The sequence below is a fragment of the Perca flavescens genome, chromosome 24, assembly GCF_004354835.1.
Source record: "Perca flavescens isolate YP-PL-M2 chromosome 24, PFLA_1.0, whole genome shotgun sequence".
Taxonomy (NCBI): domain Eukaryota; kingdom Metazoa; phylum Chordata; class Actinopteri; order Perciformes; family Percidae; genus Perca; species Perca flavescens.
The window spans coordinates 2,277,847-2,304,966 of NC_041354.1; the positions used below are offsets into that span (position 1 = coordinate 2,277,847).

Here is a 27,120-nt window from a genome sequence, read left to right on the forward strand (position 1 = left end):
CAATTTGGCCTTATTGTCAACTAGCACATTGAGAGAAGGAAGTGCCAATAGCACTTTAATTGTTAACACGGATACAGAGTAATTAACATTAGGAGTTTTTGCTTTATTGAGCTTCCTTGCTTAAAATTTGAGGATATTAAAATTTCACATAACGTGGTGGCGCTCAAATCCCATCTCGGTACTGAAGTGTCTAAATTATCCCACTCAGGTCAATAAAGTCAGCCTTTAAATTGTTATTTCAATCTTCTGAATTGCATCCGGGAAAGCGATCAAGAATTTCAATTAGTATTTTGAGCACAAAATGTGCTTGTTAACACTACTAAATTACAATACTGCTTTATACAAAAAGTCAAACTAAAGCAAAGCAAAAACAACATAAAGCACTGTTTAACACTTTTATGTTTCAAGTCAGGTATGGTGTGTTCCTCTCTTCACCATCTGCCAATGAATTAGTGTTGGGTGGAGACAACATGCCAATTTTAAGAACTAGAAAATACTTAATATTCGGAGGAAAATGTATGTGTGCCTGCTGCAGAAAAGTTCCCCAAAGCTTCCTTTTAAATTTTCTATTTAAAAAGTGTAATTTTTCACCTTCAGAGGCGAAGCAGGCAGGTGGAGAAGTGAGAGAACACAGGATTGGTTCAGGGACAGTGAGAAAAAAAAAGTTAAACCATTTAATGTAATGCTCCATCAGTTGTTATGTAATTATACAGCAACAAAAGCTTATAATATGACACAAACAAGAGTCTGCATTGTTTTTTCTATGTAAGCAACTAAAAACTACTTAGTTTAAAATGACTGTATAATTACACTTCAGTCAATGGAACAGAAGAGGGAGCTGTAAAGTAAAGAGGTTGAAAAGAGGAACAAAAAACATAGTAGGTCCAAGTCACTTAAGCTCCATTCAGAGGAATGAGTTAGCATTATGGGTGAGTGGTTCCCTTTTTCCAATCGTTTATTCATTCATCCAGCTGTCTACTGTTATGAAGTCAGTGCTTCTTCTTCTCTTGAGGAGGATTATATCTTGACACTATGGGACACAAAGCAAACTAATCTCTTACCACCAGAGTTGGAGGGAAACGCTGATTAGAAAGGAGCATTATTGCATTTTTCACTGAAACCACTCTGTGACACTTGTGGCTCATTCGGTTTCTGTGGCTAATGCAAACAATGCTAAGAAAAGCTTTTTTAATGTAGCTGATTTTCAAAATAAGTCTGGTGAAGAAAACTAACAACTGTCAAGGCATCCCATTTAAGAAAGATTTTAACATAAAGTTGGATCGCACAGTGTTTTCCCTACAGAGATAAAGTCATGTTGTTGCAATGCTAATATTCATTTCTCCTTAGGATAGATAACTTATTTCTCTTTTAATTCTATCAAGTAAGGCTGGGCAATTTTTGTACAAGATAAGACATTAGGGAAACACTGCATCCTTCCATACTTCTTCTCCACCATGTTTTTTAATCAATTCCTTCACTGCAAATAGTCACTTCCTTCATTCTTTCCTCCATCCACTCCTTACAAAAACACTCCTTGGTGTCCTCTCCATCAAGACACAACTTCCAGGTATCTTGCGTGTTTTTTCTTAATTTTCTTGTAATGAGTCAACTTTTTCTTCCATCTTTTCACAGGAGGGCTTCCCAATCTGTCTGTCCTTCCTCTCCATGTTGGAAGAAGGGTTTCCCTCCGCTCCTCTCAGAACAACACATCTTCGTTGGTAATGAGCGATTCCACCACGAGTCTCTGGTATCGGATGTCGTTGAGTGCCGTCATGGCGTCCAGCCCGGGGGCCCTCATCAGCGTCGGGCCGAAGACGATACCCAGGTTCTCGCTGGACATGAGGTTTTCCTTCTCGTACTCGGTCACTCTGGAAGGAGAGAGGACGGAACGTACGTGTAAAAGGAAGGCAAAGCTGACCGCAAAACTAGAAATAAATCTAGATTGAGTGATTCAACCCCGTCACTGAGCTGAATTTAAAACGACTTCGCTACCACAACTAAAGGTATGCGATGGAGTGAAACCGTGAGTTGTGTGTTCAGACCTCTTGAGGTGAGCCATGAGGTATCGCAACGTCTCGCAGTGAGCTGGTGGCAGCAGCTTCAAGGCCTCGTGGAGAGACTCCAGACGTTTTTCTGGATCTGAAATCTCTGCAACACACAAAATGAACACAGATTAAAAGGAGCTCTAAACATAGCCTATCCCATGCCAAAGCAACACATAAGGATCATATAATAACAACAGTAATGAAAATAAATTTCACATACATCTTTTTCTGATTTGTAGCATTTGTCCGTGTTGCCTAGTGCCTTCAAAAGCTCAGCTTGGCTTCCAAACTGCCCTTCCATTCATTCTTCCATGTTATGTAATAAGGTACATCAAGCATAAAGACCTACTTCCTGTTTCTATGAAGCGTGGGTAGGCATCATATGTGATGAGGGGAATAGGCAGCTCTCTGAAGTAGAGCTTGAGGGCTCCGGTGATAATGTTGAGGTCCTCGTAAGCATTTGATGAAATGTCTGCCTTCTCTCCATCTGTGAAGCAAATCAGTCGATACATCGTCCAAACAAACCATCCACAAAAAAACACGAGTCAGTGTGAGAAAGAAGCCCCAAGATTATGGAATATTTACCTTCCGAATTGTATTGATATTTCACTGATCCTAAAAGGGACATTCTTTTAGAAGAAACAGGACACTCACCTCTGTCAAAGGCCAGCTTGACATCTTCAATCAGCTCGCTGAAGCCCGATATTCTGTACAAACCCTCTGACTGGAGACCTAAGACGGACAACGAGAGCTGAATTTGATAAATTAAGTGAACTGAAATTGTTGTGATTAAACATAATTCAGTCAAAAAATGCCAGAAGTCACCGTTTCCAGCTTCTTAAAGGATTGCCGATTTTCTTTATCTTCTATGGTAATGAATTGAATATCTTTGGGTTTAGGACTGCTGCTTTGACAAAAGCAGACGTTAAAAGACAGGCGACAAGTATTTCTTACTATTTTATTACACATTTAGACTAAACAATTAATCAGCTAGTGGAGAAAACAATGGGCAAAATAATCAATAATGAAAATAATCGCTATTTGTAATTAATTAATTTCTTTACTTCAGTACTGCAGATTACTCAAATGATGCTGATAATTCTGGAGATGTCAGCGGCTGATGAATGCTGATATACAACAATGTGTTTGTGACAATGGTTTCTCTCTGGTTGTTCCAATGGAACAGCTTAAATTAATTCAACTGAAGGAGATACATAAATAGGAGTAAAACACACACAGACGAGTTATAAACGAAGAGAGACGGACGGCAGTGAAGATTGATGAGAGACTACAACAGAGACAGAGTGGGGGATGGGGAGTGAATTGCTCTTCTGCTCCTGTCAAGTTCCTGTCAAGTTCAATCACTCCAAGTCAGGTGTCTTTATTGATTTTTGCGTATTAGTTTTACTCAGGTCTTGAATTGTAGTCAATAAAATCCTGGCTGTGGCAGCTCCCCTATGATTACTCGGATCCCATGGGGGGAGAATTGTAGCACTCCCACTCTCGCATGTGCGATTTATTCTGCTTCTGTACAGCTTTATACCATTGACACACACGTTTTGCATACACATGGTGGCCTCGTGGGTGTTCTCCCTTTCTCTCTCTTAAATTTTGCAGCAAACACAATGCTTTACCTCTCGCCTCGATTTCCTGTATGCACATGTCGACCACCATGGGCCTCTTGGTGTTGTGGGCTTTGACCAGCGTGGTCAGGTCGCAGCTGTACACCTTCTTGACGTGCCGCAGGTCCGGCTGGCAGTCGTTCGGCACGACTTTGGAGCACTGCTTATGGACATTCAACCCACAGTCTGAGAGAGAAAGACACAAGTATAAAAGTGAATAGTTTTACATTACTGTATGTCCACTCTTGCCTTAAAAATAGCTCTCTAACATCCTGTGTGGCTATTTATTACATTAAAAGTGTGCCTTGTGCTCCGTTATCCTGTTTTCAGCGCTTCACACCACTTTGAAGACCCAAAAGCAATATCAGCATAATGTAATTTTGTCTGACACTTAAAGCATTATAACTAGGTGCATTTAAACGTAGGCAATGGAGAGGAACAGTTCATTACATAGACAGGGTGTTCTTTGGCACCAAATTGGATCTTTTAACATTTAAAATCCATGATGATACACGCAGCAGATGAGTCAACAACAAAAGTGACTAACTTTAAGCCTGCTGTCCCAGTTTTGAGTCACGATTTAAGAGAGAAGAGGCGCAACGTGTGGAACACAGTGTAGGAGGCAAAGAGGAGCAGAAATTGAATCTTTTTTTGGATTGAAAGCAAACCGCATTATACACTGATATTTGTGTCAAAGGATGTGTTTATGTTGTGTTGTGTCTATGTGTGTGTGTGTGTGTGTGTGTGTGTGTGTGTGTGTGTGTTACCTGCACACTTGACTCCCTGGGCGATGAGACCCCACATGAAGTTGGCACAGTACTCACACCAGTGGGGGCCTCTGAATGTATGAACCTGTTTAAACAGACAGACAAAAGGGGAAATTTGAATATTTTCAAACGTAAATTTATCACGGAATTCGCAACAAATATTAAAGTGAAAACAGATATGGTCACACAAAATAATAAATAGAAAACCCCCGATAAATGTGCTAAAATTATATAGTCTACAACGAGAACAAGGTGAGAAAAATATTCATGTGACCAATCTTTATTATAGACACAGACAAGAAAATGATGAAGACACAATAGGAGTGCTGAAAGTGCATTTATAGAAAAATTACAGTGAGAACAGAATTTTAATCTGCTTATTTTTTTTGCATAAATTGGCTCTCATCACTATAATGAAATGCTAATAACTTCCATCACATTACAGTGCTCTTTGTGTGTCTGTGTTTCCACATTACCCTTGAGCTCAGCACACTGTGGCTCTGACCTTTGTGCTGCTCACTAATGGCTACTTATAAAATGGAAATCTGTGAATCTAAAGCACTAAACAAAAGGCTCAAAACCTGAACTGTAAATGCACAAATGTGTGTTTCTCTATGTGTGCATCCTAAAGCGCTCTGCGCTCTCTGAGGTGAATTTGAATAACCCCATGAGCTGAATCAGCGATTCTGGCATCATTCAGCACACACACATAAACAGGACAGGATGGAGGAGCAAAGGAGAAGCTCACCTTGAAGTTGTGGACCTTCTCGTACTTGGGTGCCAAATCGCTCTCCCTCAGGGTGGCCCGCCGCACCAGCGATGTGAGCTGCGAAAGGGCAAAAGATCGGATTGGTTGCCAGAAGGTGGAAGCAGGGGAGGTGGGTTTGGAGGGAGTTGGTGCCCGCTTGTGACGGGTCCCAGAGCCTGTGCTTGGGTCCGAGGTGGTGTCGGAGACTGGCAGGGAGGGAATTGAACCCGCGCTTACATTCAAACCGAGAGCTGCTGTAAACAAAGAGCCCTTCTGACCCGTTTCCTTCTCGGCTCGCCTGCGGGATTGCCTTTTACCTCTTTTAACGACATATGACTCTCGGCTCGGCATTGCGGGATCTATAGTTTTGGTGTAAATTCAACTCACACAGGAGGTTAAAATCAAATGCTGGCTCTGTGATCAAAATCCCATTAATAAATACAGGCAAACAATCAGACTGAATATGAACCCCCAAAAAGGAAACACTAAGAAAGACCAAAAAAATTACCAAAAAATGGCCAGAATAATTAATACTAACAGGAATAAGTACAACAACTACGCTCTCAAATCATTTCAAAGCTTTAGCCGACAAAAACATCCCAAACCGAGGAGCCAATGCAGGACCAATCCTGCCGTCTTAGTACCACAAAGATCAGCCAATCAGATTAGCTCTGCATAGTGATGGGGCTGCATGGTGCAATTCCAGTTCATAACAAAAAAACAACAAAAGCCAGCCGGCCAATAAAAAACAGAAAATAAATAAATTGTGAAAGAAAGTTCCCTTAATATGATTCAATAAATCTTCTTGAGATGCATTCCCAAAATCCTTCAAACCGGACTGATGCTGCAGAATGTGCATTCCTGTCTCTCAGTCTCGTATAGGTGAGCGCTTCAGCCCACATGTCTCGGTGTATGCGTGTGTGTGTGCGTGCGTATATGTTAATCCTCTTTCCCTCCACACACTCACCAGGCAGAACTAGTGGAGGAGGGGGGTGATAAAGGCGGAGAGAGAGAGAAAGAAGGAGGAGGGGGAGGCTGAGCTACGCTGCGGCAATGGATGAATTTAACAGGTCACATAGAGAGGAGAATAAGCCAATCAGAATACAGAGATTGTTGTTGTTCGTCACCAATTTCTGCCACCTCAATTGTCCCGGGAGAGTAGGAGAAAGAGAAGGGAAAAAAAGAACAAGCTGATAAACAAGCTATTACTTGTTTCATTCGTTCACAATTTTCGTTTCCCTTCCTTTGTCGTCATTTTACAACATTGATTTGTTTTTGCTCTAATGTTTCCCGATTTCTCTTGTCCACTGTGAACAACAGCAACCGCTATCGGCTGCTTTATGGGAGTGTTTCTTGCTTGATATTAAATGCTCGACAGAATATACACAATCCCATGTCCTTAGATGGCCCTGGTCATCCATTATCTTAAAAAATACAAGTGACATTATATAAGAACAGTTTAAGGCCAAACTGTCACTTAAGAGTCTCGTTAAGTGGCGCCTCTGGTGGGTGGATGGTTGGACTTTTTGACATTTTCGGGCTGAGCAAAACTGTCAAACAAGCGATGGGACTGTATTAATTCCTGTTGGTGTGAGATAGATCTACAAGCTTCAAGCTATGTGTTTTGATGTTATTTTAGATATTTTTTTCATTTCATACAAGTTACTGCAAATGGTATTTTGTGGAAAAAGTCGTGACAAACGTTATAATAAAAAAAGAAATTTGAATTAAGTCGAATTTTCTTTTAACAAATATGCACTTATCACAAGCAACCACACCTTCAAATCACTAATCCTCAGCTTATATACACCCAACACAGTGAATATGTATGACTGGTCATGGATATTTAATGCCCGTTTTCATTGTGTGGGGATGGCAGGCGGATAACAAAAGAGCACCCCGAATATAGACATAATCAAAAAACAGAAAAAGGAAAAAAGCTGTTTTTCTGTATTTTCTGCTCGATAAAAGGTATTCAAATCTGGTTACTGCCTTCTCCTCTCACCAAAATACTTCCTGTCACCGTCCAGTGAACTCACTCTCACCACAAGGCCTTAAAAATTTAAATTTCAAAAGTCATCACCAGAACCACGTCTATATCAGACCCACAGGGACCATAAAAACAGCATTTAACCCATGATAAAAGCTGATTAGCTGCATGAAATATGTATTTCTTGTGTGTTTTGTCTTCCCTACAGAGAGCCACGCTGGTCTCAATGTCACAGCCATACTGCTTTGTCTGCAAATCCACCCAATTATGAAAGCACACACGTACACAGGACTACCCCCATTACACACATATACATACACACATATACACACATATACACACACACACACACACACACACACACACACACACACACACACACACACACACACACACACACACACACACACACACACACACACACACACACACACACACACACACACACACACACACACACACACACAGACAGTGATGTATGAGGTGCAGTCTAGGTGGTCATGCACTGCAGGTCACACAAGGCCTCTGCTGGTGTGGCAGATAAACACATTGCACACACTACACCTATTTTGTTATGAGCCTGTTGGTGTGTGTTTTGTGTTTTCCATTTTAACTGGACTGAGTTACACTTGTATATGTGTATATGTGTGTGTGTGTGTGTGTGTGTGTGTGTGTGTGTGTGTGTGTGTGTGTGTGTATGGATCTGAATCTCCTGCCACATTTTCATGCACCCACCTGCACAAACTGCAGCTGCAGAATGTAAAGTTACATTAAATGTTGCTTAGTGATTAGCATACGAGTTAGCTCCTGCATTGCAAAGTAAACCTCTCATCTCCAAACTTCTGTTTTCAAACTCTGAAATAGCTCCACCAAAACTTTCCTGTCTGTCCTCTGGGTTAAAACGAATCACAGAAAGCAATTATCTCACAGCTGAATGGAAACTAATGAGCCAACAACAAAACCAATTCCTGAATACTTAGTAGGCAGCTTCTGGGAGACAGCAGCTTTCTGCAGGCAAACTGCTGTTATGTAATTTTGCTGCAGAGCCTTTGGCTTGAGGCCATCGCTCCTCTGCATCCATCTTCCTCCTCCTCCTTCTTCTTCTTCTTCTCCTTCTTCCACCATGTTTCTCAACTCTCATCCTTCCATCTTAGTACTTTACACACAGCAACTTTCCCTACCTTTACCCTTATTCTAACTCTCTGCAGGTTTTCTTAACATTTATCTATCGTCGCTTTATACTTTTTACAACATTCTGGAAATATTATGATGGTATATATGCTAGCATTTACTGCTTTATGATTTACATAACCTTTATTTATGCAGGCAAGGTCCAGTAACTTTAAGAGATTGATTGTTCCAAGAGATTTTGCATACGGCCTACAGCGAACTGAAACACAAACTCAGAACATTCCGTACTTGTGTCTTCTGGATTCAGGCGCATACATTTAAAGATGCAAGTGTAGTATCCTCCTCTGGATCAAGCCGTCCTAAAACCTTAGGATTCCTACACATTTTTTACCGTCAATGTCTCTAGTCATACTGATCATACTGACATTTTATCACCATTAATTTGTTTTCTACAACATGCAAAGACAATTTGCAAAACACCCAGCCAAAGAGATTCAATTTGTGTAATAACGGTTATTTTTACGCCTAGTTTCAGACAGTAGTTTGTTTCCTAAAGGGGATATTCTTTGGTCTGTAGCCAATACTCTGGGCCAACACAACTCAATTTCTTATTAAAACCAACCCCTCAAAAACCCAGAAGCCTTCAGGTCAGTTTGCCAGAAACATGTTGGCCTAGGTTCCTACACAGATTCTATTTCCATATTTCTTGCAGGGAGTAATGAGTGTTGAAGATATTGAAGATATTATTATTAAGCAGCCTCGAAAAGCTCAGCTGTGTCACTCTTTAGCTGAAGATACTTCCTGAGAATGTCCCCTTGCCAAAATGCCATCATCTAGTCTGGTGGTCACGTTCATGCTTGTGTGTTTGTCCTCACCCTCTCCTCAGCGTTACGCTCGTCTTTGGCCGGTGCGGGTCCATCTGGGGCCTCGGGGCTTTGTGGTAGGTGTTTTTTCAGGGTGGGCTCCTGGTTCAGGGTTGTGTAGCCCACATGTTCATAGATGGGGTTTATGGTCATCTTAGCAATGTACTCCGCTGCCTGACAGAAGAGAAGGTTACTGTTAACACGACAGCCGCATGTTCATATCAATGGTTCCGGGTCCCCTAACAGTATAAATGATCCTTTTTTCTGCCTGTGAAACCAACTGTACTTGGATTCAATCTTGCAATAATATTCTTAATTGAATAGCACCGCTATGTCCCCCTTAGTACAACAAATAAACACTTAATGGGGAGTGAGCTCAAGAACGTGCCGATGTTCCTTCTTTTTCCAGGGATTATTTTGAAGGAAACCAGGGACTCAAATGATCAAGTAAACAAGCAGTGATCAATGTCTGGCAAACAGAAGCTGAAAGCTTTAAATGCTTCCATTTTGTAATCATCCATAATCAGCATTTACATTCAGTGATTACAGCCCAGATTAATGGGTCTAACTGTGCACCACTGTTCTCAGAGCCATCGCAGAAAGTCATGTTAGTAGAGTACGTTTAACAAGGAAAGACTGAGCGACGCATGGACACACCTTTGTCTCAATGTAGAGTGTGATGAGGCCGTCTGTGACCAGGTCGTGGATGGACTCGAACCTCTTCTCTCCAACAAAGTGCTTCCCGTCATGGTAGAGACGGAAGTTTCTTGTCTGGTTCCCAAATCTGGATGGAACGGAGGAAGACGCTTAAGCTTCAAGATTTTCAAGAAGCAGACTGGGTCCTTAAAGTTGAAGTCAAGTAGGCATCTGGGTTAATGCTTAGAATCTTAGTTATATTTTATTTTTAATACATTTGATCAAAATGACAAGATTAGAACCAAATCAATATATGAAAAAATGACAAGTTTGGCTGGCTTTTTGCTTTAAATGGCATGAAAAATGAAAGGAAAAATACAACAAAAGGAGAAAAAAAAGAGGCTTCATCATAAACAACCTCTACTCATGTTCTCTCTTAATGCACAAAAATACTGCAGCCTTTGACTAAGAAAATACAGAGTCAAAAAATGGCACAAAATCTGTGATAGACAGACTCTGAACTGGGCCAACACATGATCTGCTCTACGGTGGATCCCAATGAAACCACCGCGAGATAAAACGGCACCGTTAGATCATTAACCCAAAAATCCAACCTTTCCTTTTCTGCCGACCCAGAGTGGGCCACTAGTTTATGATGGGTATTTATGGAAGGTAATTATGACCACAGGGATAGTAGAGGCAGTAAAAGAGAGAGGAACGTGTGCAGGTGGAAGAATGACATGGCTATGAATAGAGCAAACTGACCCAAAACCAAATTCAAATTATGCCATGCACTCATTTGAAAGTATGACACCTACTCTGAGAAAATGATAGCACACATTCAAGCACAACTGGCTACTGACACGCTTACAAACTATTCAGGCATTTTAAACTTCTATATAATATATAAAACTAATGCACACCAAGGGTTGTAGCGAGGTGCTGATCATCACTGGAGGTAGACTTGAAAATAAGAAAAAGTGTTCTCTGGCTCCATATGCATATATCTGTATTTATTCGGACAACTTTTGATTTGAAGAAGGCCTGAGGGCCAAAACGTCGTGTGAATAATAGAGATACGTTTATGGAGCCAGAGAGTGGGACACTTACTTATAACATCAACAAACCACAAACTTTCCCTCCTTCACACTTTGCCCTTTCCCCATGAGGAAAGGTGTGTGGAGCCATGTGAGTTTAGAGAAGAGCGCCTTAGTCTGAGCAGCTTACAACTCCAAAGGCTGCCTTTAAACCCTCACTCCTCGCAGCACCTGTGGCGTGAACACACTATCAGACATGCTCAACGTTCACACAGCAGCGCGCAGCACCCTTTTTTTTTTTTTCTTGCCTTGTCACACAGATACGTGCAGACATGGACAAACGAGGAAAAACAGTTCCTACTAAGATCTCAGGGGATTCACAAGAAGTGGAGAAGCAGAACACACACAGTAAAGGCAAAATATCTTTAGTCATATCTTTTGGCTTACTTTCCAGGGACTTGTAAAATAAAATAAAACATATAATAGTAACTTTGCTTGTTACTCCATGGACTGAGAAATATTCAAACAAAAAGAGCAATTTTAGAGGTATTAAAAAACAAACAAAAAATTGGTCTGAGCTTAAATCATACAAGGGAAACTGTTGATAATTTATCATGAAGCAAATTCCGTTTGATAAAGAGCTTTTAATCAGGAACAGATTTGTTCTCCAGATTTTGACTTTCAAGATTTTCCAGACTCTGATCTGAGTTTACAGTTTTTCTAGTTGTGGTGGTTCATTTTCTAATAAACACACTGGAATCCCTGCTCCAGTACTTAAGCCTACACATATCCATTGGCATCACTGAGCTCACATTTGTTCTTGATTGTCTGCATCTCCCTAAATAAGATAAAACGCACAAGACACAAGCATTACCTTAGAGCCAGTGTGTAGGTGCCCGGCTGTCTCTGACTCTCTCTGATGAGGTAGCTGCCTTCGGCCTGACTCAGCAACTGGTCGGCCTCTTCTCTTGAGATCATCCCATGGTACCTGGACGTGAAAAGCAGGGTAAAGATTTCACAAAATTAAAATACTTTTAAGTCCAAGTAATACTTCCTCCACAAATTATGTTTCTACATTTATGGGAAACTTTAGATGAAATGGTGGAAAAATGTATGTTATAAGGTAGATGGAGTTGGATTCCAAACTATCCTAACTGTTGGAAATGCATTGAGGGAATGTGTCTCACATAAAGTACTGATAAAGGCCAACTTACTCTCTTCCATAGTATTTAGGTCGGTTGTCCACCTGCAGGAAAGAGAAAAATAATTACTCTATAAAACACTAAAAAGGTACATGTTGTTGGGCGGAATGATGACATTTGAGAAAACAACCCACGGAATGAAGATTAAGAAAAGGAAATGTTTACATGGCAGTATAATGAAACAAATAATGTCATATTGCTCTGTAGGACACAAAAGCAACAGCAATATAGTGTGTGAAATGCCACCACAACTGTAACCACTGTGTGCTCTTCGTGAGTGCGTGGGCGCAGAGAATATTGCACGAGTCAGATAAAAAGCTGAACATTGTGTGTTGCTCTCAACAAAACTGCTGTGGAGCCAATAAATCAACAAAGAGCGCTGAATATTAATTTGGATGCTTTGTGTCTGTGATAGAGAAAGTAGCCAGGTGTGTGTGTGTGTGTGTGTGTGTGTGTGTGTGTGTGTGTGTGTGTGTGTGTGTGTGTGTGTGTGTGTTAAAGAGACAAGGGAAGAGAGGAAAGTAAGGTACATACACACTTAAATGTAAAAAAGGTATAGGTACAAATGTAGTAGTAGATATAAAATGAGGTGTACATAGACTGTAGACTGTATATTAATAGCAAAAACCCAACTCCTGCCAGTTCAATATGGTGAATAACAGCATTCACTAAAAGCCTACAATGTAAAAAAAAATAAAATAAAGAATTATACAACATAGCCAGGACGGAAAAAGTCAAAGTTAGCCTTCTCTTACCAAAACTGCTCTAAGGGTTTGTCAGTAAGCCATGCATGGAGTGCACAGACTCCCATCACTAATGCTCAATAGACATCCTTGACCGCACATTATAGAGTGCTGAGCTGGAGGGAATAAACAAAATCCATTCTGAATCTCTTCTGCATGAAGTGTATTTTGAAAATGACAAAATAAATTGTCACAGAGTGAAATGTTTACCTGGCACAGGTTGGAATCGTACACTTTGAGCAATTATGTAAAGAGTTTGTTTCTGAATGTTTTTACAGAATATATGATGTACCAATTTATTATTTTTATGAACATCCTAACATCCCACCTGTAGCGGACATTGTATATAGAGTTTTGATAAAGCTAACGTTTTCAGTGTTAATAATCATAATGTAACCTGAGCTCTTCCAGGTAAAGGACAGTCACCCTGACATGCCACAAATTAAAAAGTACCAGATTTAGATAAATGCTTATTGGTGCATCATTAAATCACATATGGCTGAACTCCCAGCAGACAACATGGAGCTGCTGGTAGCAGGGGGTGGGGGGGGGCTCTTTTACTCCGTCTGTCTGATGATTTTAAGTGGGTCAGCACCAACTACCTGACTGGGCCAGGGCGTCGAAGCAACCAGCTGTTCATTTAGCATCCCCACACACACACACACACACACACACACACACACTTCCATCCAGCATGCCCTAAGAGGACTCTCTTATACAGATTAATTTAAACACTGGACACACATACCCCAATTTTTTAATCCCTTTTGGATTCCCCCAAACCTTGCGGTCCGCCAACACACATCTGGTTCCTTTTTTAATACTGAAGGTGCTTTTACTAACATGGTAAAAAAAAAAAAAACATGCAGTGTTCAACATGTTTAGTCTGGCTTAACAGATGCTTTCCCTGAAGACAATGGCCAACTAGAGCAAAAACAATCAGCCCTGCTACAAGCCGAGTCAGCGGGTACAGTCTCTGAGGAGACGAAACACACACACACACACACGCACGCACGCACGCACGCACGCACGCACGCACAAAGACACGCTATAAACTGTTCAGCTTGCTTGAGGCTTGATCCATACAATGATTGCTGCAGTTGGTCATAGTATGTGATGCTGGAGACTATAGAATAGGCCTGAGTGAAGAAACAAGGTAATGGGATATCAAACTGACCTCTGTATGGTGTTTTAGCTTTAATTCAAAGGAAACATCTGTGAAAGGATATAATTCTACTGATGTACTGCACCTGTGCTCAAATCTCCTGCACATAAAAATGTGGCTTAGTCATTGAAGCTACATTTTCATGTGTTAACCGCAATAACACATCTGTAATCAGAGGCACCTCCTTAAACTTTATAGACCCTTTATTCGCAAAAATGTTCTAAGTAAAGTGATATTTTCGAAGAGTAGTACCATGAAGTCTTACCACTAAATATTGTGTTAAAAAGAAACATGACATTTGCTGGCTGACAATTAGGAAGTGTGTTCTCACCTCACAGGTGCAGGTGAGTCTGCGTGGGTGAGGTGCCTCCTGCTGGAGCTGGTACACTGTGTCAAAAAAAAAAACTCAGATCCTCAGCAAAAAGCCGCCATAAAGAAACTCTCAAGGCAAAGAAGGAGAGTATAACAATCCTAAAATTAAAGTCTAAAAATCAGGATAACACGCAGCAAACGTCCCATCACATCAATACTTACAGTAAGACTTCCACACTGGTGGCCTGTATTCATCATGATCTGAGGACAGAAAAAGTACAAGGGCTTAAACAATTAGTCTTACTTAATTTCCTTTGCTACAGCGCCCCCAAGTGGACAAAACAGAATGATCAGCGCTGGTTCTATAGGTCTCAATTTTGATACCAACCATCAACCAGATAACATTTTAAAGAAATAAAAATAGCAGAGCATCTATTTGCAGGGGGGCTTAATGTAAAAAAAAAAAAATCAAAAAAAAATCTAAAACAGACATTTTACATTCAATCATAAATGCTCAAATGCTGGTTTAATGGATGAACAGTTGGAACTGGGTAAGAGCACCAGCATGCTCAAGGACATTTTGCAATATTAATAATGCCATTGCCGAATAAATAAGTTAAATAAACAGTTTAATGAATAAAAGATGGGCAATTTATCTATTTTATATCAATATATGAGACTAGATATCATCTTAAATTTTGGATATTGTAATATCCTGATATGACATAAGTGGTGTCTTTTCCTGGTTTTAAAGGCTGCATTACAGTAAAGTGATGTCATTTTCTGAACTTACCCGACTGTTGTAGCTGTTCTATTATTTGCCTTCACCCACATAGTTGTTATATCAACATAACTGATGATTATTTATCAAAAATCTCATTGTCTCCATATTGCCCAGCTCTATAAAAGATCCTCACAAAGACTGCATGACATGAAGCGAAGGCTTTCAGCTACTTTATTTTCTTTAGTTTGTGTGCAATTACCTCAGGGTATCACACTGATGGATGATGTTCTTTTCCAACAACAAAAAGCTCACTGAGCATAAGCGGTGACTAAGTGAATTCATACATAAATCTACTCTGTGAAGTATAAAAAGCTGTGAAAGATTCATGTATATTGCTTTGCAGAAAGGGTGGCTTGTAATGGAGCTCTCACTGTGAGGTTTATCTTTCCTACTCCCAGACAAGCTTGTCACCCCCCTCAGGCCTACCCATCTAAAATGAATTGTAGATCAATACCAAAACTGCAGCAGTGTGTCCTTGATGCTTGTTCAGCTGCTGAAGACCATAAACAAAACTGATATTAACATTAGACTGTCTGCAACATTAGACACTAAGAAGAACAGAATCATTTTCAGCCCCAAGCAACCAATTGGAGTTTGGCTGAACTCTGATCATTGAAAATCCTACAACGTGATTAGTGTGAAATCCTTTCGGGTTCAAATTCTGTGCTGTGTACATGTATTCAGTGACTCATTGTGGCTCATGGTGTGAAGCCTCAATATTCAAACATAATACATGTAACACTAACCTGCGGATATTTTGACAAATACAATTATTGTATAAGCGTGACAAGGTCAGGATTGGTTAATACACTGTTTTAGTTTTTCTTGTACAATATAAAACACAAATTACATGTTTCTTTCCTTAGAAATATCTGAATAAGTTTAATTACAACAGAAATGCCTGCATCCAAAACTGCAAGACCAACAAACTAATTCTGGAAAGAAAAAATAACTTGCTCCACTTGTAGATTCCACAAAAAAAAAAAAAAAAAAAAATGCTGGATATAGACTCACTTTGAAAATAATAATATGCATTGGTCCTTTGGCCAGCATCTTGCAAATTCAGACATATGCCGTCTTCCATCTTCTCTGCATGGGTAAAGCTAACAGCCTGTTTCCTGTCTCGGTGTACTCTGTGTCCACTCTGCAAGCCTTATCTTTTCAACACTTGTCATCCCAGTATCCTGTCTTCAAAATAACTCCAAATCCTCCCCGGGCAAGTGTCTCACCCTCTTTCTCAAGGCAACATACCCTCACAGCTAGACACACTCACAAGAAACCAGTCAAAACATAAGGTCTGCTGGCAACTCTGCAACAGGGGTGGAAATGCAGCTCTCCAAAATAGCATAAAAGACAATACCATACTTTAGTATCATTCAACAGGAAATAAAGACCTATGTCAGACTTAGCACCACCTCAAATACACACAAATTTAAGTACTTACTAAAGTACTAAATACTGTTTACTTGTTAAAGGATCAATCAGACTGCATTTTACTGCCAATACTACTTCATTAAATATTTGAAGGAAGGATTTTTACATTGTGATGTTGGTATGTTTTCCTGGTGTATTTAATAGCCAACTTTAGTAAAAGTCCTGCATTTAAAAAGTACATTATCAGCAATCTGTAGTTCAAGTAATAAAAGTATTCCTTATGTAGCAGGAGTCTTGTCAGTGTTTATATTGGTATACTTATGTAATTAATTATCATTGCAGCTGCATTACTGTGGTAACAGCACTTTAATGTTGTAACAGATGATCTTAATCTGCAAAATAACCACTAACTGTATTTGTGAAAAGCATGTAGTGGAGAAAGAATGTATTTATTTGTCTCACACATTTGTGAGACAAATAAATTTCCAGCAGTACTTGAATAAATAGTTATGCTTCAGGGCTACTGGATCCATAAAATTTCTAGTGACCTCTCCCAATTTTACCTAAATACATAAGAAAAATATGATCATAACAATTGACAAACAAGCAGAAAAATAAAAACACACAAACACATCATTAATACAATCAGGTAAAGGCACAAAGGAGAATATATGAGGCGTGATGCTGCTTACCAAAGACATTTAGGGCCATCTTGATTCTGTGATATGATGATGATTATGATGAACAATTTAACCAGCAGATCCAAATTCCCAGTCAGTTTAAATCCTAAAAGAGAACAGATACAAATAAAATAAGTGGAAAGTATTCAGTTACTGACTGTGGTGAGGTTCTCTGGCTAAAGTGTATATAATAAATGATCGAGCTCAGATTATAAGAGAGCTAACATTAGCGCACTCAGTACTTCACATGGGAGGCTGAACCGAGGATAAAACACAACTAATAGATGTTGTTTTTACATTTAACTGGAAAGAAAACATTTGCTTTGTAAGACAATACAACATACAAGTGCACAGACAACAATATGAAATTGTAAACTGGTTTATTAATCTAACGGTTAGCTAATAATACGGCGTACTCACATAGACAGTACTCACAGTCAAATCCATTCTGCATTGTGTGGTCGCCATCTTGCTGGGTCACGTGAGCAGAGCAGTCTCGCCCTCTCTCTGGAGTTACTATGGCAACGGACCTTGCAGTTGGTACTTCGTGGCAAGAAAGACGTCGTCACTCCCGATTTAAAGTTTGTTTTATTTAACATTTAAAATAACAAATATTATAATGTAGTGAAGTTGTGTTACATCATGTCCCAGCTTTTGTTATAGGCAAAGCTAGCTATCTGCCCTCCTAGTAAACTAAATGTACGAAAGACAATGAAGCAACGCATACATGTACAATTAGTGATGCCTCCAGTATAGGAAACCGTGGCCGGTTAGCTCAGTTGGTTAGAGCGTGGTGCTAATAACGCCAAGGTCGCGGGTTCGATCCCCGTACTGGCCAACTACTTTTTTCCATAATACAACCATTGACATATACAACATGACTACCGAAAAACTGAGGAAGTAAGTACCTTTTTCTTCACTGCATATATAATATAATATCAGAAAAGTACAACATTTCCCTCTGAAATGTAGTGGAGTAGAAGTGTAAAGTAACATGACATTGAAATACATCAGTAAAGTAGGCCTACCTCAAATTAATAATTTGCCTAAATAGCTTATAGCCTACTTCGATGTAGCTATTGAGTTACATTCTCTGTATACCAGTACGTTGCCAGTGTACATGTGAGAAAATGTTTTAAATAATAAAAAGTTTAAGCAATAGGCCTAGCCTACACTATGTGCACATACTAGGTTATTAACAAAAAAGATGAACACGTTTTTCACTGCCCTCTTATATTTTAACATAGCCTATGAGGTGTCAGTCCATTTCTATATTTTTCTGTAAAAACAATGAACAGATTGCATACTTTTGTTTCTAATCCAGAGAAATTTTAGGAATATTACATTTTTCAGTCTTAACCTTTCCAACACGTTTAACGGAATTTATGTGGTGCTAAGTCTCAAAATAAACCCTCTCTTACTTTATTACTAACACAATGTGTAATACCAATTAACCATAGTTTACTAGGCTATATTTATTTGAGCATTTTAAATGAAGAAAAATGCAGAAGCTACAAACCCAAACCCTTTTGCCGCCTCGCTGCCATTTCCCCAAACTACCGTGCGGTGGTGCTGTTTAGCTACCCTGGTTTTACGTTCTCCCTGCCTTTACAATGTAGTGCCGGGGCGCTAGTGCTGGAGGCGGTGTGTATCTCTTTATTGTTCCAGTAGAAAGCTCAATGCACGGTTTCCCACATTTGTTTCAATGGCTACCACACAGGAACCACGTCCCACCTGAGAGGGAGCGGTTCGGCTGCGAAGAGAGGACTTCCTGATCAAAACTTACAGCACTGTGTGGGATTTACCGTCCGCGTTGGAAATAAAAGCTCTTGCTGACGGACAATCTGTGGATCCTGAAGAAAGAGGGGGGTAAGGAAATCATGCTATCCTGATTAGGAAGCGAGGTTACATGTAGCCTCTCCGGTAGGCTGTTCCCTGCATAGATCACACTTGAGTGTAAGATTTAGCCACATGTGTTGCAATGTACGTTTCCAGTTTAAAGACCTCTTAACGCAACACTGCGTGATGTTTGATGAGCCCGATATCTTAAGTGTAAGCTCGCTTCCATTGCAGCCAGCCTGTTCAGTTTCCTAATCGCCTGAGCTTTAGGAGGTCCACCAGAGCTTCTTTTACTGTAAGCTTAATGATAGACCATGATCTCCAAATAATCCTCTAACATTTACACGTATTGCAACATTTTTCTACAAAGTTAATATATTGCGGCATGTACTTTGGGTGATGTTTTATATTTGTCCAGCTTCTCTCCTCTGTTATTCCCAGCTGCCTTTCCATTCACCAAACCTTACAATAGGCTTAGCTTATTGTCATCACATGCACATTAATATTGAACACACACACACACACACACACACACACACACACACACACACACACACACACACCAATCCTGTCTCTTGAGTGTGATCAGGTTGCCATAGCCTACTGACATCTTTACTCTGGCCTAAAGGATTACTCTGCTAACCTACATCATGGGGCTTGAACTGTGCCAACTGTACTCTGATGTGTGTGCCTTTCTATATAGGTTTGTGTTTGTTTTATTTCACTTGACAACGCTGCTGCATGTTGTGCAGTACATCACTCATTCTAGGTCCCAGGTATTGTCACAGGCAAACCTTGACCAACCAACCATGGAGGATATATGCAAAAATGTATGGCACCAATGAGGTGACAAAACAAATCCCTTTCATTTATTGATCTCTGGGGGACATGTGCTCTTTTTGCACCCCACCCCCTTTGGCTTGAGGTCAGAGCACAGGGTCAGTGGGGAGGAAGCAGGATCAGCTTTGTCTTGATGGTTGGTGGAGCATGGGTGTTCTCCAAGCGTGGTGTGCCTAATCTAACTAACTATGCTGCCCTGTTGCCAATTCACTTTCACAATCAGTATGACACCATAACGCCAGGGGAAGTTGGTGTTACACTCCCTTTCTTTCTTTCTTTCTTTCTTACACACACACACACACACACACACACACACACACACACACACACACACACACACACACACAACTCTCCCGAGAGCAAAAGAGCAGCTTAATGGCATGGCGTGTGCAGAGTGTCACCTTGATAGAACGTGGTATCAAGCGCAGCCTATTGATCTGTCAGGAGCCGTGTTGTGTTGTGGCCTTGATCTCATCCCCACCTGTGCTTTGTCAGGTTGTAGTTGATGCTTGAGGGCGTCATTTATCAGTTTAGTCGGTAGCTGTTTATGAAATACGATCCTCCTGTTGTAAAATGGCAACAAGTAACACAATCGGGTAATTAATGTACTCCCTTTATGGTCCTTAGCTGAGGCTCTTTGTGCATGTTAATGTATTGTATGGAGCTCCACGCTATTATCTGTATTTTCAGCTTTTCATATATTTTTTCTTGTTTGAGCCTGAAGATTGATACTTGACCTTGGAAACACGCACTGCACTGTATGTGGTAAATATACAAAATGCAAGGTCCACTTGCTTAATTATTCCCAGAGCTTTTGATCTAATTCCAAAGCGTTCCTCAGTGAATGCAGGACAGATGGTCTGGGAATTGGCCTTGTGTTTTGAATATTTGTCACAGCTTTCATGTCATTTTCTAAATAGAATAGAAAGTTCTGTCCTACAAAATGATCCACATATTCCTGCAGTTTCCCGTATGCTTTTTTTGTTTTGATTACAAAGCTGTACATTAGAGCTGAAATTCACTGGTTTCAGCTTCTCAAATGTGAATTTTTGCTGGTTTCTTTTGTCTTTTAAACTAGCTTACTAGCAGTAAACTGAATATCTTTCGGATTTAGACTGTTGGTCAGTCAAAATGAGAAATCTAAAAACCTCACTTTAGGCTTTAGGAATTTGTAGCAGGATTTTTCATAATTTTATAAATAAAACAGCTTAATCCCCAATAGAAACACTGCTAATTACACTGCTGCAAACTTAGCTTAGCAGTTTATCAGTGAAACATTCCATGTCACATCCCTTTTTAGTTAGTTTCAGCTTGTGACCCCTGATCCTCTTTCAAAATGTCTGTATTGTTGGCATGTGTCGTCATGTTCCCCTCAACATAATCAATAGTTATGCAGTTTTATCTCCTGTTGCTTTGAAAATCCACTTATCAAAGGGTTGATTGTCTGGCCTGTTTTATAGCTGGTCTATTATGCAACCTCCTTCTGAATATTCAAACGTAGATTATGTAATGGTTTACTTTCACTTTACACATCTTCATTTATGTGAAAGAAATAGTAAAGAAGTTAAACCAGATATGCCTGTAATGCCTGTAAAACATAAAGCCTTCTCTGTAGATGCACTTGTGTGTATACACACACACACACACACACACACACACACACACACACACACACACACACACACACACACACACACACACACACACACTCACTCACTCACTCACATTCGATTCCCAGAGCCTGGTGTCCCTCTCACAAACTCTTGGGAAACTTTCAGCTAACACCAGTTCAAAGGCTGGTTTAGAGGCCTTGGTCCCCCCCGAGTTTTAAAGCCCCGCTGCTGGAAGCTCCCACAGTGGCTTCCTTTGTGCCTGTGTGACCAGCTCGCTCTGTATTCCTCAGTTTACTCCATGTGTAATCCCCAGCCCAGCCCCTACTGAGGAGATGATGAAACTTCTGCTTCCAAATGTCCACTCTTTTTGTTGTGAAATTAATCCAGAGTGATGCTAAATTAACAACTAGTGTGTTCTCCTCAAGGTCTCGAATCAATCTAGTCAACGTTTATGATTTTTGTTCATAAGGGGGAACTGGTATAAAGAACTGCGGAAGTAGCTGTATTGTGTTTCAGTGCCATTGCAGGCCCAGGGATGAGCTTTTTGGACACTGTATTAAGTGTGGAAAAGTAGGCTACTCTCTTGCTGTAGTTGCTGTTTTGTGTTTGTGGTTTCAAAACCGATTTAAAAATGCCGGAGATGTACCGTACAGGCTCCTTGGTGACTGACTAGTTCGTGCTGAGAGACTGAAGACGTGCAGGCGACAAACCAACCCCGCGGCCTGCAGAATATGATCTACTGATGTTTGTCAGGGTAATTGGCACCTGCTTGTAAATGATTAGGTAGAGCTTTAAAGCTGGCTCTCAGTTGACACTTGTTTTGCTTTGACTTAGGGTGACACAGGGAGAAACAAGTAGGTAACTCTGAGTGAGTGTAATGTTAAAAAATCCAGATTAATCAAGCACTTCTTGAAGGCTTAACTTCTACTTTTAGACTCTCACATACTCTCCCTAACTGGCCGATACTGAACTACTAATAAACAACCGAGCAGAGTGTTCATTTCAGTGCAGTTAGTGGGGAAGTAGTACACAAGAACAATGGAATTTCCCCACATGTGTATAATGGGTAACTTGAAAGTCAGGTCCTTTTTATTGTTGGGTCACTGCCTTGGCCAGGCTCCAGTTTCAGCTTTTGTCACTAAGGTGAACAGAGGTCCTCGTTTGTGTGTGCAGGTGGAGGGATTAGTCGAAGATGGGGCTTAAATTCTGGAAAGATTCGGTTCTCACGTTGGAAATAAAAGGCTGGATTAGGTGCGAAAGAATAAAGGGGAAGTTTCTTGGCAAAAATATTTTTGCATAGGGTTTTTATTGCGTTCATTTTGTTTCCATGAGGAGTATACAGTATATTTTTGTGGTAAGTGATTCTGGAAGAAGAAGTCCCCTCTCACTCTGAGGTCAGAGGTCAGCTACAGAGCAGTTCCCCTGGAGCTCTTAGGCATTCACAGGCTGGGTGCCATATCCGGGGCCTCTTCTGTTGGACTACGACTATCTGACGTTTGGAGGACTGAAGGCTCTGCTGTAGGGCTGCGATTATGAATTATTTTCATCATCAATAAATCTGCTGGTTATTTTCTCACTTAATGGAGAAAATGATGGCCTATAAATGTCAGAAAATAGTACAAACTGCCTGTCCCTACTTCCTAATGCCCAGAATAATGTCTTGGAGTCTGACCAAGAGTCCAAAATCCAAAAAGATGATCACAATTGTTGCAGATTATTAGAATAGAATAGACACTTCATTGTCCCCGAGTGGGGAAACTTGTCTTGGACATAGTGCTACAACCTGTTGCTTCACAACACAAACATGTAACAGAAAAATAATTCTAAAATCAACATAAAAACATAAACATAAGATCAACGAAGCATCCTAGGACACAAAAGAAGGACACACATGACCGCACAGACAAACCCAACATCCTAAGAAGTACAGTAACTGTAATAATTAAAGTGCAAAGTGCAAAAAGTGCTGATGTATTTATTGCACCCCTGCTCTGTTGTGCTAAGATTTACTATTGGAGTTCAGCAGCTTGATAGACGTTGGGATAAACCATAACTTTGCAGCTCTACTCTTTAGGAGTTTGTTTGTGCACAGCGCCTTCACTATACTGTCATTGTACTTCCAGCCACACAGTGACCTGCACTCTGTGGGTTTTTAGGATAGTCTACAAAATACCGCAAATTATACACCACCAGTTTTATTCTCCAGATTTGGGCAAAAAAAAAGCTGTTTCTCAGGCACATTTGGAGAAGACTTTGGAATCGGACAGCCCCGACAACCTGATGACATACTGTATTTGGTCTTGACAAATGGACCTTTTAATGCTGCTTAGCAGGTGACAGAGGATTTTAACCTGTGACTACAGAGAATGAACTAACAACCTGTTAATCATGATGATGTCCAATAGGTCCCTAATGACATATTGATTAATGATTGATTGACAAGTAATGATGACCAAATGTGTCTGAAATAAAGATACAAATAGCAATTTCACCTTGGAGAAAAGCAAAGAAAAAAGAAATCTAAGAGATTGCACTTGCATAGGAAATCACTGTTTGTATGTTGGGGCAGCTCATCCCTGCATTGCCCCCCGACTGTCTTCTAAAACATTCCTCAGCCGTGATGTCACCAACCGTCTGAGAGCATATTTATTGTCTGAGGTTGAGGTTTATCAAGTGTGGGATGGAGGTGGGGGTGCTGAAAAGTTTGTGTGTGTGTCAGAAAGAAGAGAGGGGGGGTGGGTGGGTGGGGGGGGTGGGGTGAGTGTCTTTGTGTTTTCTCAGACCGTATCTCATCTGCCCTACTTGTGAAGCTTTGGTTCATGTCTGAACTGGTCTTAAACAGAGCTCTGCGTTTGGTTTGTAGGGAATCCCACCTTCATGTACTGCAGCTGGAATAAGTGTGTGTCTAGCAAGATGTGAGACATGTCTGTCTGCTTCTTTGTGCATTGGCCAAACTCTAAAGTTCAGCTGTCATACTGTATGGGGCTGTTCTAGTTCGTGGTTTAAACACTCGTTTCATCATCCTGACCTATAAAGAAATCACCAGAGTGAAAACTCGCTGACTAAATATCTTGTGGTTTTTACATTGTGCAAGGCCAATTTAACCTAGACTGAACAAACGTGGCAAGATTTTTGCACATTTCTTGAACTAATTAAGCACAAAGTTTCTCTCCAAGCACAACAGAGTCTCTAACTCCACTTTTAATATGAGACAAATGTTGTATTTTCCCCACATTTCAAGGAACCTTTGTACCAGAAAGCAACTTGGCAAGGTTCATGAGGCATCTCATCTCTATCGTTTTTCTCAAAAAGCAAAAGGCATTTCACAATTCATATAAAAAGATTATAGGAATACAAGTGCATACATTTAACAACACACAGACATGAAAAAATACACAAACTGCACCCTAAATAATATATATTTAGGAAAATATCCCATTACTATTATTTTGACTGATATGGCGATATGATTGATTGATTAAAAATATGAATAATTTTTGCGAGGACTTGTACCAAACAAAGATCTTTTCTATAGTCTGTAGGATAGGATTTGTAGGCCGGGACGTCTCTGCAGCACCACAATACTTTCTATAATAGAATGGTTTGACACATATTTTGCCTTTTAACAAAGATTGAGATTTCGATAAAATTGCGATTAATTGTGCAGCCCTAATTATTTCCTTTCTCCTCCAGACGTCCTCCTGAAGCTTGAGAGCTGCTCACTGTTGCGTCCGTCACCATGGTGGAACCAGCCGACAGGCCGTCTACAGCCGGACAGAGGCTGGGCGCCCCTGAAAGTTTTGGGGTGTCCACCCTGGAGCCTGGCCTGCGTCCTCCAGCCCAGCCTCCAGGGCGACTAGTCTCCATCAGGGTCCAGATGCTCGATGACACACAGGAAGTCTTCCAGATATCGGTGAGTAATATGTGTATGGTGAATGTCTGCTGCACCCCCATATGAATGACTGATCTTTAGGAAAAAAAAAAAGTGTAATAACACACGAGATGTGGTGTATCATTGGTGATATTCCTTTTCTTTCATCAGCCCTCTTGCGATCCATCACTAGTTGTGTTTGATAGAGGATGGCTCAATATGTTCCATTTACCTTTAGTCTTATCCCCACTTCCTGGAAGTACACAGGAAGTGGGAAAGACACCAGCTTCCTGTTTAAGCACACCACACCTACAGACCCAGCCTCTGTTTTTCTGAGTGGTGATTTAATGCCGACAGGTCTCCCACCAGTTCTGCTGATAGCATGTTTGTAATCGGTAGTCCTCTATCTGTTACTTGTCTTACTATCTTCCCATTGTTATAAAATATATAGCAAACGTACTGTGCATAGATGTATATTCTTCGTAGATACTAGCCAGTATTCACCCCGATCTGGCATCTAAAGTATTTTCATGTGTTTTGAATCTGCGTGGGAGCTTATGTGAGAGTGTGTGCTTGCATATAGTAAGTGTGCTATAGGCATGTGTTTGTCTCTGGCAGCTCTCTGGCTTCCTAATGCTGTTTAGAGAAAGGGGTCCTCTGAGAGGCTGCACAGGCAGCAGCTTTAATGACATCGGTGCTGCGGTGCTTTGGTATGTCAACTCCGCGTGGGAGTAGTCCTAAATTTCTGAATTAGTGGCTGCCGCAAGCTGACAGAGAGTTTGGTTTTGTGCCCTCCTCGGTGATTTGCATGCCTTTTAGAAAACCCAGCCGCTTGTATTATCAGCTTAGAATTTGGGGAGTTTTTGTGATGATAATTAAGAAAGATTTCAGCGAGTCTCACTGTCTCAGCTGGCTTGTAGAACATCCAGAGCTGCCATTTCAGGGAGCTGTAATTGGCTCTTGTGGAAATGCCAAGAATGTATGTGGTTGTTAGTGTGCCAGTGCCTTAGGATGTTTCCGTGGACAGTTTCACAGAGGGCTGGGATCTGGTGTCTGTGTGAGGGATGTCCTCTGCAGCATTTGTGTGTATTTTCTTTTTTTTAGCTTTTCTCTAAATCATAAATTGATGTCTTCTCAAATTGATGTAAGAACACCGGGCTTGTGGTTCTCCACAAAGCAGCAGCAGCAGTCCCCCTCATGACAGGGATCTCTTCCCCCTATCTTTTTCTGTCCTTAGTCTTACACACACACACACACACAAAAAGTCCAATCTCTGTGGAACATCTTTATACGTCACGGCTCAGACCACGGGAGAGCAAAATACTAATACTGCACTCACACACTATTGTTTCAGGCTGAGAGTGTTTTGTTGCTGTTACCAAAGTGAAATGGGAACCAGCAGATGACTGGACTGGGAGTAATATTGAAGGGAGGAGTGACGATGGATCAAAGGATAGAAGAACGGGATAGAAGGAAAAGCGACCTGAGCAGGAGTTGTGGAACGCTGCGTTGAAAGTGAACCACATGAATTACTTATTATGTTTTCCGTGCTTATCACAGACCCTGTGATATAAGGGAGGCATTGTCTTTGTCTTGACTCACCTAATCTGTCTTTTTCCTGTTACAATGCCCGCCAGTGTATTTGGGCAGTAGGTGTAGTCTAACGTGTGAATCAACAGATAAGCCTGCAGCTCACACACTCAGGTTGGCACTCGATTGGGCATTTTGTTACTACAGGCGATTTCAGCCAGGGGGCTGCAGAATAGGAGCAATACGTTTTTAAAGATCCGGAACATAGGGCTCTTTATGATTAACTGTCACACTTCTTTTACACTTTGAGTAACAATGTTGGCAGGCC

General features: G+C 40.7%; 2 protein-coding genes and 1 non-coding gene across 7 annotated transcripts in view; 2 read left to right on the top strand and 1 right to left on the bottom strand.

Moving 5' to 3' along the window:
- Window positions 1-655: 655 nt before the first annotated feature.
- Window positions 656-17,640, bottom strand: LOC114551004 (N-chimaerin). 2 transcript variants are annotated; one of them, XM_028572077.1, is made up of 15 exons: window positions 17,535-17,640; window positions 17,112-17,205; window positions 14,484-14,522; window positions 14,281-14,336; window positions 12,054-12,085; window positions 11,714-11,827; window positions 9,824-9,950; window positions 9,179-9,340; window positions 5,183-5,260; window positions 4,435-4,519; window positions 3,680-3,853; window positions 2,700-2,777; window positions 2,395-2,532; window positions 2,043-2,148; window positions 656-1,868 (listed from the first exon to the last, which is right to left on the bottom strand). In XM_028572077.1, exons 2-15 carry the CDS (start codon window positions 17,128-17,130, stop codon window positions 1,697-1,699), a joined length of 1,380 nt encoding a protein of 459 aa, XP_028427878.1. In that variant the 5' UTR covers window positions 17,131-17,205; window positions 17,535-17,640; the 3' UTR covers window positions 656-1,696. The 2 variants fall into 2 exon arrangements, with proteins under 2 accessions (XP_028427878.1, XP_028427879.1); XM_028572078.1 differs by having other exon boundaries at window positions 17,520-17,640.
- Window positions 17,641-17,661: 21 nt separating this feature from the next.
- The window catches only part of LOC114550972 (FERM, ARHGEF and pleckstrin domain-containing protein 1), a 58,716-nt gene continuing 49,257 nt past the window's right edge, over window positions 17,662-27,120 (top strand). Inside the window, exons 1-3 of one of the 4 annotated variants that reach the window (XM_028572013.1) lie at window positions 17,662-17,680; window positions 18,820-18,968; window positions 25,085-25,304. In XM_028572013.1, coding sequence (XP_028427814.1) covers window positions 25,131-25,304 — 174 coding nt within the window. In that variant the 5' untranslated portion in view covers window positions 17,662-17,680; window positions 18,820-18,968; window positions 25,085-25,130. Of the gene's footprint in view, window positions 17,681-17,888; window positions 18,000-18,702; window positions 18,969-25,084; window positions 25,305-27,120 lie in introns of those variants that run through there. The other 3 variants (XM_028572012.1, XM_028572016.1, XM_028572015.1) reach the window with 3 other exon arrangements.
- trnai-aau (transfer RNA isoleucine (anticodon AAU)) lies at window positions 17,864-17,937 on the top strand. The gene has a single exon. It is a non-coding gene; the product is annotated as a tRNA-Ile (tRNA).